The 17,265-nt window shown below is 44.2% G+C and overlaps 1 protein-coding gene and 1 long non-coding RNA gene across 2 annotated transcripts; one reads left to right on the top strand and one right to left on the bottom strand.

Moving 5' to 3' along the window:
• The first annotated feature begins 1,452 nt into the window (after nt 1–1,452).
• Nucleotides 1,453–13,253, top strand: LOC309517322. Its single transcript, XR_014213187.1, has 3 exons — nt 1,453–2,607; nt 11,345–11,441; nt 12,281–13,253. It is a non-coding gene; the product is annotated as an uncharacterized lncRNA (long non-coding RNA).
• On the bottom strand, nt 3,057–16,592 carry SBK2 (SH3 domain binding kinase family member 2). The gene is given in 5 exon segments (XM_082196363.1): nt 3,057–5,226; nt 5,930–6,132; nt 8,211–8,383; nt 16,152–16,201; nt 16,204–16,592. Coding segments are annotated over 5 exon segments (1,053 nt in total). The 5' UTR covers nt 16,273–16,592; the 3' UTR covers nt 3,057–4,668.
• Nucleotides 16,593–17,265: the final 673 nt, after the last annotated feature.

Raw genomic sequence — 17,265 nt, 5'->3', positions numbered from 1 at the left:
GTGTGAATTTGACCTTTGGCTAATAATGCCCAGGAATGACCCGTCCCCCCTCCAAATAGGCTGGCCCTATTTGGAATTGGATGAGGGCCAAACTTGCTATTGCCCTAAACTCATTAATTTCAAACCATGTCAATGTTGTTTTTAATAGAAGCAGGAGGTTACTTTGGTCACATGGGGAAGGGAGGCTTTTTTAAAAAAAAGCTAATGTGGCTTAAATTTTGCTTTTGGATTGATGCTGTTTTGAGGGAAAGTACATCAAAGAAACTACAGCATATACGTGGATTGTGGCTAACGGCTTCAAACACCAGCAGTGGGAGTGCACTACAACCAGGGTAAATGATAATGTGTACACAACCTATGCCTGAATTCTGCCTTTGAGTCCTCAAGTCAAGTACCTGATAAACCTTGATGGGGTATTCAAGCTTTCAGTTTGCTCAAACAGTCCAATTGAATACTCAGTATCCATCATCTTCCCCAAAGGGAAAAAGAAGTCTTCTTTTGAATTTCCACAGACCCTCCAAGTGCCCCTATTTTCCAGGGACAGTCCTGGATTTACAGAAGCAGCCCCGGTTTCTGGTTTGATGCCAAAATGTCCCACTTTTCTTTAGGACATTCCTATTTTCACTGGAGAGATGTTGAAGGTTACAAAGTTATGTGAACCACACACCCCTCAAGCCAAGGAGATAAGTAACTATACAACTTTTAAAAGGCATCTGAAGGCAGACCTGTATGAGGAAGTTTCTAATGTTTGATGTTTTATTATGTTCGTATATATGTTGGAAGTGGCTGGGGCAACCCAGTGAGATGGGTGAGGTATAAATAATAACATTATTGTTATTTATCATGGAATTGCAGAGTTGGAAGTGACCTCCTCCTATTTTCATTGGAGAAATGTTGGAGGGTATGCTTCCAGTGTTAAAAGGACCTTCCCCAACTCTTACCCTGCTGCTCCCCTCATGGTACTATTTGCGGGGGGGGGGTGACAGGTAGGGAGGGGAGAGGCCAAGTGTGAACCACATTCTGAGGCATATCCAGCTCAAAGTGGTTTTGGCCCAACTCCCAATAGGGCCAACCTATTTAAAGATAGCTCATTCTTTGAGCTTCCACCATTCAAAGTCTCATCCCAAAGTTCCTGCTTCCATGTTGGAAATGTCACATATGAGTAAGACAGCCCTTTTGGATTAAAACTGGTCAACCATTGGCCAAGGAGTGGGTACCCATTGAGTGCTGAGTTGACAAGTGGGTGGGGCTCAGATTCTGTGTTCTATCACTTGCCTTTCTGCATGTTCATACTGAAGACTTGATGTGAGCTGGACTTCCACCTGCCTGTACACTCCCTGTGGTTACCTGACCAATCAGGGCTCCCTGACAGGAGTACCTATATAACAAATTAACTTGTGGGCAGCCATGTCAGTCCACTAGAAAAAATTCAAACAGCAGCAGTATCATCATACTTTTATTAGGACTAGCTAAGAAGTCACAAAGAAGTGTACAAACTTTTGTGTTCATCATAATTCTTCTTGTGCATACATGTTAAGTAAAATAATTTAAAACAAGAGGAGGGAAGATTTATTTAGGCAATATGTAGTTGTTGTAGTTGGGGGCATACAGAGGACATACATCATACAGATTTGATTATGTTAGACGGTGCCTGATATGCATTCTAGTTTCTGTGAATTGCCACGCAGAGTACATCTAAACTATCTAGCCTTCTGTACTCAGACGATGAGCCTTGCAGGCCTGAAGTAGTAAGATCTCAGATGCAGAAGGGCATGCTGGGGTGAAAGAGGTCTTAAAACACTTTAATAAAAACCAACAATTATTCTAATCTGTTTCTAGCAGTGTTTCTGGTTGTTGTTGTTTAGTCGTTTAGTCGTGTCCGACTCTTCGTGACCCCATGGACCAGAGCACACCAGGCACTCCTGTCTTCCACCGCCTCCCGCAGTTTGGTCAGGCTCATGTTTGTAGCTTCGAGTGTTTCTGGTAGAGTCCCTTATAAGGTATAAATAAATACAGTGGATATGCATTTTAGATGGGCACTTAAATTCCCAGCACCCATCTAAAATTAATCACCAGCTTTGCTAATGTAAAGGACCATCACCATTGGCATCCAGTTGCCCACTGTGAGAAATGGGATGCTGGGCTAGAAAGGTGTTTTGTCTGATCCTGCAAGACTCTTTTTATTTCGGGTTTTTAGTTGGTCTTAATAAATACATTTGGTTATCATTGCTGTTTGCACCATAAATGTGTTTACAAATGTATTTGTCCTCTAGAATTTAGATAATTTGAGGAGCGCACAAAATATTTTAAATGTACCCATTGGGGCATGGAGGGAGGACAGTAGTGAGTGAAGATTTGCAATATGGTGATTATTCCATTAGAACAACAGAACTTCATCACAGCACAGAAATTGATGGGACAAAGAAATTTGCTGATATTTCTAGGAATGCATTCTATGTGCATTAGTGATGAGAAATTAGCTGAATGCTGGAATATAATTGGCATCAACACCAGTGCTTTTTTTTTCAGGGGGTACTCAAGGGTACGCAATACCAACACCTCTTTTTTGTTGTTAAAAAGTGTGGCACTTACTGTAACAACTTCATGGTGATACTGGCACCTTTTTTTTATAGAAAAAAGCACTGCTCATCACCTTTTGATTCCATCCCAATAGTCTATTTTAAAATTTTCCATCATCTCTTTCTTTCTCTATACAGTGGTACCTCGGGTTAAGTACTTAATTCATTCCAGAGGTCCGTTCTTAACCTGAAACTGTTCTTAACCTGAAGCACCACTTTAGCTAATGGGGCCTCCCACTGCCGCCACGCAGCTGGAGCACGATTTCTGTTCTCATCCTGAAGCAAAGTTCTTAACCCGAGGTACTATTTCTGGGTTAGCGGAGTCTGTAACCTGAAGTGTATGTATCCTGAAACGTATGTAACCCGAGGTACTGCTGTATGTTGTGTAATTGTGTCTTTCTTCCTTGCAAATGAGCTGCTGGGTATGTTATATATCTTTTTTAAAAAAGAAAGAAAGAAAGAAAGAAAGAAAGAAAGAAAGAAAGAAAGAAATAGAAAAGTGCACACAAATGGAATCCACATCACTAACTACAGTAGGCGATCCAGATCTCTTTATACAAAGTGGGGAACACATATCGGGGATATAAAATAGTCAGGGAAGATGTCTACTTAATGTTGGATAAGGTTGGCAGGCAGTGGACGGTGGTGGAGGCAATGGAAATGAGGTACCTGAGCAACTGGTCGATTTGTGGATGCCTTCTGCTTTCAAACTTTAAAAATGCTATCTGTGATAAACGGAAAGAGAAAGAGAGTTGTGAAACATTTCCCCAAAGGTCATTCGCACCAGTAAGGGACATTGTGGTAAAATTAGTACCTCTTTTATGAGGTACTAACTGCAGTGTGAAATATAGAGCATGAATCAAGACAGGGCACCACTGTCTTAAATGCAGGCCGCATAGCTTACTATGACTATTTACTGGAAAAAACATTTTGTTGTAAGGAATCTTTAAAAGAAGTAGGGAGAGGAACAGTAGAACCAGTATCTTGAGAAAAGTGTGTTCACCTGAGTTTTGCTCTTAGGCCTTTTCCTTCTTTCTTTAAAAGAAGTTATGCATATCACTGAAATCAGCAAGACTTAAATGAAACCATGACTTAATTTTCCACATTGATTTCAATGGGGCCTGAGTGCAACTAAGTTAGTCTGGATCCAACCCAGTATTTCAACAATCTCTACAGCAGCCTGTCAAAGATAGACTAGTACTATATTAGATTCCTATATTGTAGACACTAAAAGCTTTCTTAAGGACACCTAGTGGACTCAGGTGAAATGTGAACCTGGCTGGCAGCCTATAACTTTTGCCACTGTACACTCAGGGCTCATCCACATTTCTGCTTCCCTGCGATGTTCCCTTGGGAAAACCCACTGTTTACTGCTGAATCGGAACAAACATCAATCGGGTTTTCTCTGGATTGACGTTTGCTCCAATTCAGTGCTAAAGAGCAGCTTTTCCTCAGGAAAGCAGTGGTACAAAACCACTCAGAGCTGTGCCTAGAAAACATGGGACAAGCGGGAAGCCGCTAGGACCCATGCTTTCCAATGTGCAGGATGAGTAGAAGTGTGAATGAGCCCTCAGAGAAAAGTGACTCTCAATTCAGAGCATGAAAACTATACAGATAATGAAATTAAAAATACCACGTATACATGATAAAGGTTTATGTATGGTTGCACTATGAAAGTTTGAAACTGTAAATGTCCTTAAAAGCCTTTAACACTCCTCACATCCAAGGAATGCCAAGCCTTTCCCAAATGATGTGACGAAGTTGGGCAGAAGCTGGGCAATATCAGCTTCTGCAGCCTGTGGAAAAATGAGTTTACCTTTGGGGATATAAGATGGGTCTGTTCTTAGCACAAGGATGCTTAGCCACTAAGTGTGCCAGAAGATCAGACACACGGCATACAGAATGCACATTTTGTCTCCTCTTGAAATCTGAATGTCCAGTGTTACGTTCCTTGGGGAATGTTGTGAAATAACCCAGCCGAGAGCACGTAACATTTGAATTCCTGCAAGTATCTTTGTATTCGGATGAGTTGCTTAGTGCTTTTCTCTCCCCAGCCTCATAAAACGGATTCCTGCTCTGCTTTATTGTGCTAGGGGTCTTTGGCCGCCACTTCTGCTCTCCATGGCCGGTCAAGGTAGCTGAGAACCCGGCGGATGGGACCGCGCTTTGTGGGCTCCAGAGCCAGGAGGCTCCGCAACATGGCGACGGCATCTGGCGACAGAGGGCGCCAGTGATATGGCAAGTCTTCGTCTAGGCCGGACTGTTGCCATATCACAAAGTCATCAAAGAAGGAATCCTCAGGCAACGTCTTCTCCCAAGGGAAGTAGCCGGTGAGCAGGCAGAAGATCAGCACTCCAAGGGCCCAGGCATCCAGGCTGGCGTCAATGGGCAGGCCTGGGGAGTCACCGGTGCCACGGCTCAGCTCGGGTGCAGTGTAAGGGATGATCCCAACCACCAGGCGCAGAAGGGTGCCCTGGGGCCGCGTCAGGCCAAAATCTGTCAGTTTGATGCAGTGGCAATGGCGATCGAAAAGGAGGATGTTCTCAGGCTTGACATCTCGATAGACAAGGCCCCGGCTGTGGATGAAGTCCAGTGCACTCACCAGCTGTTTGGCACAGAGCTTGGCTGCTGGCTCAGGGATGCCAGCCTGGTCAGAGAAGAGAAAGGCATGTGTTTTTATCATGTCGGGTCTCCTCACTTCCTCATAAGCGTTTAGGCTCTGCCACTGAAACACAAGCCCTTTTCTGCTCTTGAATAAAGCCACAAAATCTCAACAGGCATTTAAAAATAAGCATCACATTTCCTTTCTCTCTGTGATGCCACCATGACCGCATCAACCCATGTTAAAATATCTCGAGACACATTCAGCTGCAAGCTTCAAAAGGCTTTGCCCCACTGCTTTTGTTTAATCTATGGATTTTTTGTTTTGAAATCCTGCTGTAATTTTTTAAACTAACAGCCATTTCACGATTTCAGAAATAAAACCACGTATGTGTTGGTTGAATTCCTAGCTGAAGCCAATTATTCATTCCTTCATTATACAGTCATACATTGGAAGTCGAACAGAATCTGTTCCAGAAGTCTGTTCCACTTCCAAAAACATTCAGAAGCTCCTGCAGCCAATTGGAAGCCGCGGAAGCCCCATCAGACATTCGGGTTCCAAAGAACATTCGCAAACCAGAACACTCACTTCTGGGTTTACGACATTTGGGAGCCAAAACATCCGAGTACCAAGGCATTCGGATCCAAAGTATGACTGTATTTTTATCCTGCCCTTCCTTCCCAAGGAGACCCAGGCATGGGGTGCTGGGACCTAAGCTTTGCATTGGATGTGCGTGTATACGCCTTACCTTGGGCTTGATAATGGAGATGAGGTCCTTGTGCAAGGCTGCCTCATAGAGAAAACCATAGTGCTGGCTGGACTCTATGGCGATGCCAAACATTCCAACGATGGCAGGGTGTGTGGAGAGTGAGAGGGCCACACAGTATTCATACAAGAAATTCTCCAGTTTAGTGCTCGCCTTTGGCAGCAACTTGAGAGCCATGGGGGTCCCTGAGGGAGGTTGAAAGATGCAAAAGTGAATGAGACATTGAGATAATACTACTCTAATAACAGTAAATGTATTTCCACAACAGACAACTAAAACATAGTGTTACTCCAATTGCATATTAGATAGATAGATAGATAGATAGATAGATAGATAGATAGATAGATAGTTGGATAGTGGGAGGAGAGGGATTACATCTATCAATTAAATCAAGTAAGGTGAAGTCTCTTTAACATAACATGAGGGACGCGGTTTTACCCACAGTGCCTAGGACTTGCCGATCGCATGGTCGGCGGTTCGAATCTCCACAGCGGGGTGCACTCCCGCTCCTCGGTCCCAGCACCTGCCAACCTAGCAGTTCGAAAGCACCCCCGGGTGCAAGTAGATAAATAGGGGCCGCTTACTAGTGGGAAGGTAAACGGCATTTCTGTGTGTGCTGCGCTGGCTCGCCAGAGCAGCTTTGTCACGCTGGCCACGTGACCCGGAAGTGTCTGCGGACAGCGCTGGCTCCCGGCCTCTAGAGTGAGATGAGCGCACAACCCTAGAGTCTGTCAAGACTGGCCCGTACGGGCAGGGGTACCTTTACCTTTACCTTTAAGGTGAAGTCTCTTTAACATACAGCACTCATACATGTGAGATAATTAAGATACAAGTTCAACCATTATAGCTAAACATGGATTAGAAGAGGGGGAATTGCAGTAGCAACAAAATGAGGGGGCAGTGAGGAGATGAGGGTGTTCCCTTTCAAACACTTGAACAAGACTTGGATTTAGAAAGCAGGGATTTGCAGCAGCTCATCCTATCTATCTAGAGCCTGATGAGCTGCACCCAATCATACTAAAAGAGCTTGCGGGTGTAATGTCAGAACCTCTGTCTATAATCTCTGAGAATTCTTGGAGAACATCAGGGGAAACTTTCTGACAGTGAGCGCTGCTGGACAGTGGAATAGACTGCCTTGGAAGGTAATGGACTCTCCTTCATTGGCGGTTATTAAGCAGAGGTTGGATGGCCAACTGTCATGGATGCTTTAGATAAAATTCCTGCATTGAAGGGGGTTCTTAGCCCCATTGACCTGGGAGTAAGTCCCATTTGATGTGGGTTAAACCACAGAGCCTAGGACTTGCCGAACAGAAGGTCGGCAGTTTGAATCCCCATGACGGGGTGAGCTCCCGTTGCTCGGTCCGTGCTCCTGCCAACCTAGCAGTTCGAAAGCACATCAAAGTGCAAGTAGATAAATAGGTACCGCTCCAGCGGGAAGGTAAACAGCGTTTCCGTGCGCTGCTCTGGTTCACCAGAAGCGGCTTAGTCATCCTGGCCACATGACCCGGAAGCTGTACACTGGCTTCCTTGGCCAATAAAGCAAGATGAGTGCCGCAACCCCAGAGTCGGTCACGATTGGATATAATGGTCAGGGGTCCCTTTACCTTTACCTAACTTTCTTATGAAAAGATGCGGGTAAGATTATGCTGTTAATTCTGAATTTCAAAATTGGGAAGAATCAGTCCCATTCATGCTTTTTGGGGCCCATAAATCTTTTAGGCGCAAGACAAGTTGTAAGGATTACATTCACAATGATATTTTCATTAAAATGGGCTTCAGTGAAACCACTAAGGACTGGGTCAAGAATGTTGCTTGATATGTGGAGTTTGTTTGAAATTGTTTGGGCACTCTTTCTACAGTCACGAGGTGAAAGGTGAATGCTTCCACAGGCAATGATAAGTTGTTTCACACCAAATGCCCACAGTAGAGGTCTTGTCACCCACTTGGGGACCTTCAGGTGACAAGTGATTCATAAGTTTAATAAATGAATGAAACGAGTGACTGAATAGAGTGGGTTTCTTTAAAAAAAAATGCCCAGTTCTGTCCATGACCACTGCTGTGCATGATTGGCTGACCACAGATAACACATAGTAATTTGAAATTGTTACCACACCCATTGGTTATGGCAAGTGGTCCAACCTTCTCCAACAGCAACAGTGGCACACCTGGCCACTGAAGTATTCTCATCCCTAGTTGCCCTTTCAACATAAACAGCCTGTTGGTGAGTGGAGTTGCCAGAGCACACAAGGCAATCCACCCTTACCTCTCTTCCTGTGAGTCACCAGCACCACCTGCCCATATTTCCCCTTGCCCAACTCCTTGATGATGTGGTAGTGCTCAGACACCTCCATGTGCACCAAACTCTGGGCCGTGATTTCCAACATGTCTTCTAGGAGAGCCTGGGCCTCCATGCCTGAGGACAGGTCCATGACCAACCTGCAAGAAACACAGGAAGAAATTGCTAAGTACAGCTTGAAATGAATTGCGTTGGGCAGGGGAGGACAGCAGAAAGCCAGTTCTCTACATATATACGAATATATAACATTTCAATTCTCCTAAGTCAAAAGTAATTGAAAACAACCAAACAGCACAAGAAATCCAAATGTAGCAAACAAAATTAGTCCTAACCAAGGTGATTTGGTTTTTTTAAGGCACCCTAGTCAGAAGAGTACAAATAAAAAAAATGTTGTTGTTTTTGTTACTCAAAATATCTCTTCACATGGTCCAAGCAGCAGGGCCAGCCCACCCATGAGGCAAAGTGAGGTGACCACCTCAGGCAGCAGGATCCACAGGAGCAGCAGGTCCTGATGTAGATCTTTATTCCCCACTTGTTCCTGTTGCAGACCTTCACTCACTCCTTCTTTCCTCCTATGGAGGTATGGTCACTCATATTGCCCAAACATTTTTTTACTTTTTGCTGGGTTCTCAAAAATTCCTCGTTTTTCCAAGGACTAGTTTCTCCTGCACTTAATGTCCCAGGAGTTCGTTTCAGATTGCAAGAAGCTTGGTAATGGTTCCCTACCATGCAGATGTGCCCTCACCACTCACCAATCTCAAGTCCCATTTGCAGAACAGGGAAGGAAGTCATTTACCTCCCCTCTTTCCCCTCAACATATGGTGATGACACATTATCCTCACTATTTGGTGTCTCTTGGGCCAAGGCAATAAACAGAGCCATCCTATAGCTGCAAAAGGTCTCTAGGATGAGCCTTTGCTTTTCTTTGCTTCTCCTGCAGCTCCCCAGGGTGTTCAGATACCCTGGAAACCTCTCAGTCACCTTGAAACAGAAGAACACACATGCCTGGCACTCTTTATACACCATGAAAAGTATGAATTGGTCCAGATGGTCTTGGGGCAACCACGGAGCAGAAACCTACATACTGTGTAATTTCATCCTAAATTTGAGTTCCCTGCCCCTGTCCCCCACCGTCCACATCTGAATGTTGCACATTGTGAATTCCCAGTTCCATCCCACGTCCCCAGGGTCCAGTTGGGGTTTTTTAAAGCATGCTTTAGCTCTCCACTTAGATGATATTTCTGGGCTGAATTCTTTCAAAAGGAATTACCTCTCAGAAGGAAAAGTAGAAAGAAGTCCTTTCAGTTGAAGGTGGCATCAATCTTACAATTCATTCAGAAAACATCATCTTGAAAGTGCATCCTTCCTCTTCTCTTTCACACAGGAGGAGCCACCTCTTTCAAGATGTCATCTGCACTTAAGTACTTACATTTTTTTTTTTTTAAAAAAAAAAAAGGTTGCAAAATCTACTGCCTGGGTAATTCAGGACACCTTTTCATCAGTCAAAACTTTTTGAAGGATTAATCTATTTGACTAGGCATTCTAGCCCTAACTGAAGGTAAATTCATTCACACATCCACATTGATGTGGCAGGCATGTGAGCTGAGTGGATTTGGACTGTTATTATTATGATGCTGAAGTAGTTATGCAGTTATGAGACCAGCAACATATCACACAATCTGTTTGAATGCACAGCGCAACCACTCAATCCAATTTCAGCAGTTTTGAGGGGAAATAGTGAATGTGGATTAAGTTGCAATGCGTTCCTCTTTATGGGTAGCTTAAAAGGTGCCTCTAGCTCCATGCCTTTGCTCATTTAGGACACCAGGAAGCAATTTTAGGCTTCCCAAACAGCCAGACTTTTAAAGTCCTCCTGACTAGTTGCCAGAACAGGAGCATATAGAACCAGGGGAAATAATGTCAATCCAAGTTACTTATAAACACCTCCTAATATAATTCATTCTGTGGTGTTGTTGTTGTTGTTGTTGTTGTTGTTTGTGTATGTGTGTGTGTGTGTGTGTGTGTGTGAGAGAGAGAGAGAGAGAGAGAGAGAGAGAGGATTTATAGTTTTCACACAGATAAATAAAACCATATGTGTGTGTCATCATGCTCATCCACTAAATAGGAATGCATGTGATCATCCCATAAGAAACAGCTGCCATTGTTTTTCACAGTGCAGTGTTTGGATATGGATTCTAGTTTCTGTGAATTGCCACACAGAGTACATCTAAACTAGCTAGCCTTCTGTACTCAGACTAAGAGCCTTCCGGTCTTCGTCTGCTCTTAGCTCAGGGCAGTCCAGCCTCTCAGACGAAGAGGTCTGCAAGAGCACTTCAGCACAGAACCTGCAGGCCACACACTGAATTAAATTTCTATATTGTTAATTAAACTGTTTGCAATATAGTTTATATTATTTCATATACACAGATATGTTTATATATATATTGTATATAAATTAAGCACACAATTAATAGATTTAATATAATTATTTATCAATGAAATTTAATACAGAAACTCAAGGCGAGTCTCTGGCAGATAGATAGATGCACAACAGGAGCCCGAGTTTGCTCTTCCTCTCCAGGCAGGTTTTTCCACACAGCCAAAGTCTACCTACCCCGATTGCCCCAAACATCCACTGCTCCTCCCCACCTGGGGCTGCCAAAAAAAGAGAGGTATTAGACCTCCCTCAGCTGAGCCAATCCAGCATCTGTGATGGAAGTCAAGCAAAGGTACTCTGTAGATGCGTAGATGCAACTCTAACCCTAGAAAGGGCATATACTGTATCCTTTGCCCTCTTAATCCTTACATGTCAACTGTGGGAAGTCTTGCATGTAGATGTATTGTAACAGCTTGTTGTTTCCATCTGCGTAGTCTACATTATGAGTGGGCCAGGCCAAACACGCTGAAACAGTTTCATCTACAGCAAATTGGATGCACTACCTCTGTAGTATTCCTGGGATTCTTTGAGCCACAATTTTTGATTCTAGTCCCTTCCCCCTCTCCCACTCCATACGCACATATTCCAAATTTAGCAAGGCGTTAGCTGAAGTGTATCAATCTCCCTAACTAATTCCACTTATAAAACATTGTCCCGGTTGCAGAACTGTGTAGAACTCTAGAATGCTGGAAGGCAGAATGGAAAATCTCTTTGATGGTGACTTCTTTCTACACACTCTTTTTGGGGTCCAGTTCTAGCGGGTGAGCAGACTGGCTCTATGTCATGTTCTAAATTACATTTCTGGTGCCCCACGGAAGATGGACACAGTCGCCTGCAGCCCCCTTTGCTTAGCTGCTGCCAGAGTGCCTGCCTTCTGATTCCATGCCAAGCGTCCTCTCTTACAGGCTAGGAAAGTTCATGGGGATTTGGGCCTAAATGGGATTGACACGCTCTTAAAGCCACTGGAGATCCATTTCCAAGCTTCTAGAGGCAGAGGGAAAGGGCATGGCAAGGTCCAACCACCCTCTCCTTTTCCCCTCTCCTGCCTAGTCTGCTCCTAGAGATAAGCCCAGTAAACAGAGGCAAATGTGAAAGGGAGAGAGAAAGATGCTTAAATAAGCAAGCTCAGGGCTCAAGGGTGCCTGGAAGTCTGGATGAGCTAGATCAGTGGTGTAGGGTCTGGTGTTGGCTATTCAGTGGTGGGAGCAGTAGTCATTTTGTACATGCTTGTAGGGCATCTTGCTTTTATTAGCCCTAGCAAATGAAAAGGTACCACATCCATTTTATGACCCCTCTGATGCGATAACTTTCTGGTTTCTCTCATGCATAGGGGCAATTTCACACAAATAGATCACTGTGTGAAAAATAAAATAAAAACATGGTACAAAGACTCATCGTTTGTGGGCTTTCCCACCTCAAATGATTTTAAGCCCAAAGTAAAAACACAGGGCTGTGCAACAGCACTTCCCCCTCCTCTCCCCTGCAGCCCTCACACACCCCACTTGCTCAGCATTGGATTATTATTATTATTATTTACAATAGTAAATAAAAGCACAGTGTGTTTTTATTGCTACTAACTATAAATCTCCTCTCCCTTAAGCTTCAGTGTGAAGTGAAGGAAGTCTCATCTCCCATCGCGGCTGTATCTCTTCCAAATGAGTGGCAGAGACACCAACCAAGACTTCACGGAATACTCTCCAGTTACAGGCAAAGCAACAAATATTTGGCCCGCCCATTCGCGGCTGCTGCTGCATGCCACTTGGCTGTGATCGATCATGTGGGCTTGGACACTTGCAAGGAACCCAATCTGCCTCTCAGGACAATCCTTGCACGCAAAGCAGGGTTGAAGGGGAGGCGGTTGCCCTGGTAACCGAGCAAATCTGAGGCCTGTTTCACTCAGGTACCATTCGTTTGCACAGGGCAAAAGAGACCATTTTTCACTAGTCGAAAGAGGAAAACTTTTCATTAAGTCCCCTCTTCCTCTCCTTCATTCGCTCTACCTATAGATGCAGCCCACAGATAAACCTTGCTGCTACCCCACTACTAATAAAGGTGGACCCAACTGGTCTGTTTGATGCTTTGCCACAATTTCTGTGAAATTCTGCTTCCTTGTTTAAAGGGCATGTGAGTTCTATGGTGAATTTTCTACTCATGCAAGTGAACAGAGTCGGTCTCTGACCCTAAGAAAGGTCAGAGAGATTCAGAAGATAAGGCCATTCTTCCATTTTTGAAGGAGACAACTCCTCTCACGTTTGTGCTTTTTGCTTCCCCTCCTGCTTTGAAATCTGACCTCCAAACCTTGCTTTGGATGGCCATATGATCTACTCTACAGAGGTCAATTCTTTCTTGGAAGGACAGCTCTCTATATGAAGGTGTGTTTCTGCAGTTTGAATGGCCATTTGGTTTAAAGATGAAGAAATATAAGAAGGAAAACCAAGTGCCTTGAAGCTGCCCATCAACAGTTAGCAACGCCTGGGAGCAGACTGAGCAAGTGCATAGGCCGCCTGTCCACAGCCTCACTCCATACAGGGAGATGTATTTTGAAATTATAGAAAACGTTTTCTAAATTTGCATCAATACATATAAATTAATGTATCTTTTATGCAATTCTTTTTTGGTGATTTCCTTTCTTTTTTGCAATGCAAATTGGTTACCCTGCCTTGCCTTCATTCTCATTAGTTCCTCCTTGAGTCTAACGAAATACTAGCAGTTAAGGAATAACTATTCAGGAGGAGCTAAGCTTACTAGGTGAGAACAATCGGTTTTAGAAAACAACTCCTTTACAAGCTCAAACCCCTTGTGAAAAACTCACTACATTCTTTATTTAAAGCACCGCTTATGCCCAAAGGAAGAAAATTACAAGTAAATAGGTATCCCTCTTTCCTGTTGTAATTTCTAAAGGGCAAAGGTATTCTGTTTATCTGTGCAAGTTTAGACCAGGGCTTGTGAAGTTGCCACTGAGTGAAGAGCATTTTGACATTTGAGGCAAAACAGAAAATGGCATGCGCCCACCACCATCACCTTGTCCTCTGCCCCACTGCTGCCACCTGTAAGGACTAGTAAGTGTCTAGTCCTTAATGTTCTGGGTAGGCTTGCGGATAGCTGGTGAAATTTCAGAAACAAGGGTAAGGGCTGAGCAGGATTCCCAGGGTTTCAGAGATTCAGTGCCTTGCATAGCTTCCCCCTTTCACCATGTTGGTGAGGAAGTTAATGAAAAATAAGAATAGATCTGCATACATTTATTTTATTTTATATAGAAGTTGACTAATTCGTTTTTTGCGCGGAATTTAGTTGTGTGTTGTTTATAAAAAAAAAATGTTGGAATGTGCAGAGACCTTGTTTAGTGGTTCAGTTAAACACAGAGAACAATCACAGAAGGCTTTTAAGCCATAGCTGTCAATGTTTCCCTTTTTTTAAGGGAAATTCCCTTATTCCGAATAGGATTCCTCACAAGAAAAGGGAAAAGTTGACAGCTATGTTTTAAGCACACATTCTCCCCATAGCAGTTAAAACTGCGTGCAGGCCAGTTCATACAGCCATCATGTCTGGTAACATTTTTTGTGCTTTTTACTGATGCACAGGATAGGAGCTATCAGTTTTCTACACTGCTGCAAGCTGTAGCAGCAGGAGTGTGTTGTTGACAGCAGCCTGGTACTTTCCGCTCACAAGGAAGGACTCTGGCCATCTGCTTACTGTGGACAAGAAGCTGCTGTGGGTTCAAGCAGGGAAAAGGCATCACCATAAGCATATCAGTAGTTCTGAATTGCCTCTGTTATTTTGGAGGGCCTCAGCTCAGTGAAAGTGTTTTTTTGTCTGTGCAGGATCTCCAGTTAAAGCTTGGGAAGTAGGGCAAGGAATTATATTTGCCCGAGATCTTGATAAAATGTTACCAGTTGTAGTAGATAATATTGGGCTACAGAGGCCCAATGGTCTGAAAGCATATAAGACAGCTACATGTGTTCATACATGCCGGTGCACAGACCTAGCCGATTAGAGTAGTCAGAACACTGTGCAAACACAGACCCTGTTTTGGTTGGATGCACAATCTTCCCGACAGGACTGAGCTAAAGAGAAAATTTGCTACTGTATATTGGTTAACCAACACAAACCAAATGTGTTCTATGCTAATTGACTGACCCTCGTACATCACAAAGCCACACACACTCCCCTAGGGCTTTTTTTTTCTTTTCTTCCTTTTTAGAAACTGTTTTTTCAGGTGCTGGAAAATTTGAATAGGAAGCTTCCAAGACACTTTTAATAAAATGGAATGCAGCCTACCTGAAACAGGGATAAATAAGTGATCCCCGCAGAAGCGGTTTTAGGGTAGCACGACTGGTTTGGTCGCTCTGGGCACTGTGCAACAGGGGGCGCTGCAATAATGATGTAGAACAGAGCGTGCGAGGTGGGGGGAGTGAACTTTAGCGTCCCACAGGGCGCCGCTGAAATGTGAGAACCCAAAGTCTGCCACTGATCACTGCTGGATATGAAGGCAAGTATATGTTTCCTTTGAAAAACAAAGATTGAGGGGGACCACAGGGCACGGGGGGGGGGATGCATTCACTCCTGTTGGTACATACACCTGTACATTACCATATTCTTACTGGGCATCATGGATCAGATAACTGCAAAGAAACCTTAATTGTGAGTATTGGATGAGAGAGAAAACCCCTCTGGGATTTATAGAGGTTTTTACTCAAATTCCCAATAACTTTGGCCAGTAAATGTAGTGTGGAACTAGACACAAGGGACACTGAGCTGCCCCTTTGTATTTGTTGTTCTCCCTTCCCGGGGACATGTACTATAACATAATGTGCAATGTGACATCAATGTTCTGCACATTTCATCACCCCTGATACTGACAGCCACTTATGAGGTGGCAACATGAACATACACAGTACAAAATAAAAAAAATTCCTTCCAGTAGCACCTTAAAGACCAACAATTTTTTTTATTTTTTTTATTTTGACTATGGCAGACCAACACGGCTACCTATCTACTACATACACAGTACAAGACATAACTGGAAAGAGGTGGAAAAGAAGTATAGAACAGTAACAGGCAAACGATGGACACTGATAGAATTCCACATTGCACTAGCCCTTAACACCTGCCTCTTCCTGCTCATTTGTGCTGCACTGCACTGCAATTCCTCACACATCAATCGCCCAGACAAAAACCAGGGACACTTTTTAGAATGAACACTCTGTACTGATTAGTCTGTGTAGATAATTATTTCTTGCCCTTTATTCTGGCTTTGGCTTACACAGTTGGACTGTTCTCTTGCATTCCGTACCCGAGAACACCTTTGCAAACTGTCTGAATGCACTAGGGTAGCAGGCAGACCCATAGTTATTTGAATGGAAGCCACCTGTCAGATTGTTCCATCAGGACTCTGCTGTCTGCAGCCCAGGTAACAGAGCACCAGGACCTTGTCCCCCACCCTGGCACCGCGGACTCCACCTGGTACTTACTTCCTGCTGTGCTGAAGGATCTCTGGAGTGCCCAGTCTCTCTCTCTCTCTCGCTCGCTTGCTTGCTTCTGCTGCTGTCTGGTGAAACTGTCCAGAGTGCAGCCGGGGTGTCTGCCAGGCATTACCGGGTCTAAGCGTGACGCTCCGCCTCTTCTCCTGTGCCACACACACCCTATGGAGCTGGAGTTTGAAGAGGGGGAGCGCAAGCGAGGGTGTCATCTATCTCTCTAGGACAGATGAAAGAGTTGAGCATACCAGGCAGGCTGCTCCACCCGGCAGCATTCAGCCCAGACCATGGCATCTGCCAGGATACCTAACCCGCAAGCAAGAGTTTGGGCTCCTGTTTCTGGGGGATTCAATGGCCTTTCACCTCTCTCCCATAGTCCTCTGCCATTCCCCATAATCCATTATGCTGCAGTTGTGATACAGTGACATCCTGTGTCCATGTCTCTTCACTGCATGGGGAGGGGGAGAGAGAGAGAGAAAGAGAGAGAGGAAGCAAGCAGACAAGCAGGGGGGACGGGGAAATCGTGATCTCCCTCCTTCTGCACCCCCCACGTGTCCATCTCCTCTCCACACTATTCATGCTAGCTGAAAAGTACAAGGGATCCTGCAAGAGTAAGCTGTGACAAATGTCTGTAGCATGTTCTGAGGTTGCCAAAAGCTGGCTACCTCTTAAAGGTGGTTTCCATGGAAATCAGGGTGGTGCAGCTTATGTAACATGTGCAGCAAGCCCAGGCTTGTAAGAAAGCCTGGACCTCCCCAAAAGCCAATATTTCACTTAGGGAAATGAACTGTCTTCCACACTAGAGAGGAAAAAATTAAGCAGCGAGTACTTTTTTTGCGTTCAGTACAATAGTTGGTGGTATGCAAAAGAGATGTATATCATTTTGAATTGTACAGAAAGAGTAAATAGGGAGAAGTAAGTCACACTCTCATAAGTGAGAGGTACCTAGTTCAATCCAGTTCTCTGTGTTAGCAGCCCTGCCTCTTGCTGCTTTACCAAAGATAGCTGTGAAGTATACTCTGTGCATATGCAAAAGCAGCCTCTTCTATTTTGTCGCTTTACATAATCCTGTGCTGTCCTGCTGTACAAAACAGGAACAGTATAGCTC

The sequence above is a fragment of the Podarcis vaucheri genome (assembly GCF_965113315.1).
Source record: "Podarcis vaucheri genome assembly, chromosome: 13".
Classification (NCBI taxonomy): domain Eukaryota; kingdom Metazoa; phylum Chordata; class Lepidosauria; order Squamata; family Lacertidae; genus Podarcis; species Podarcis vaucheri.
Note: the sequence above shows the minus strand (reverse complement) of the source record. Positions and strands in the feature narration are given on the sequence as shown.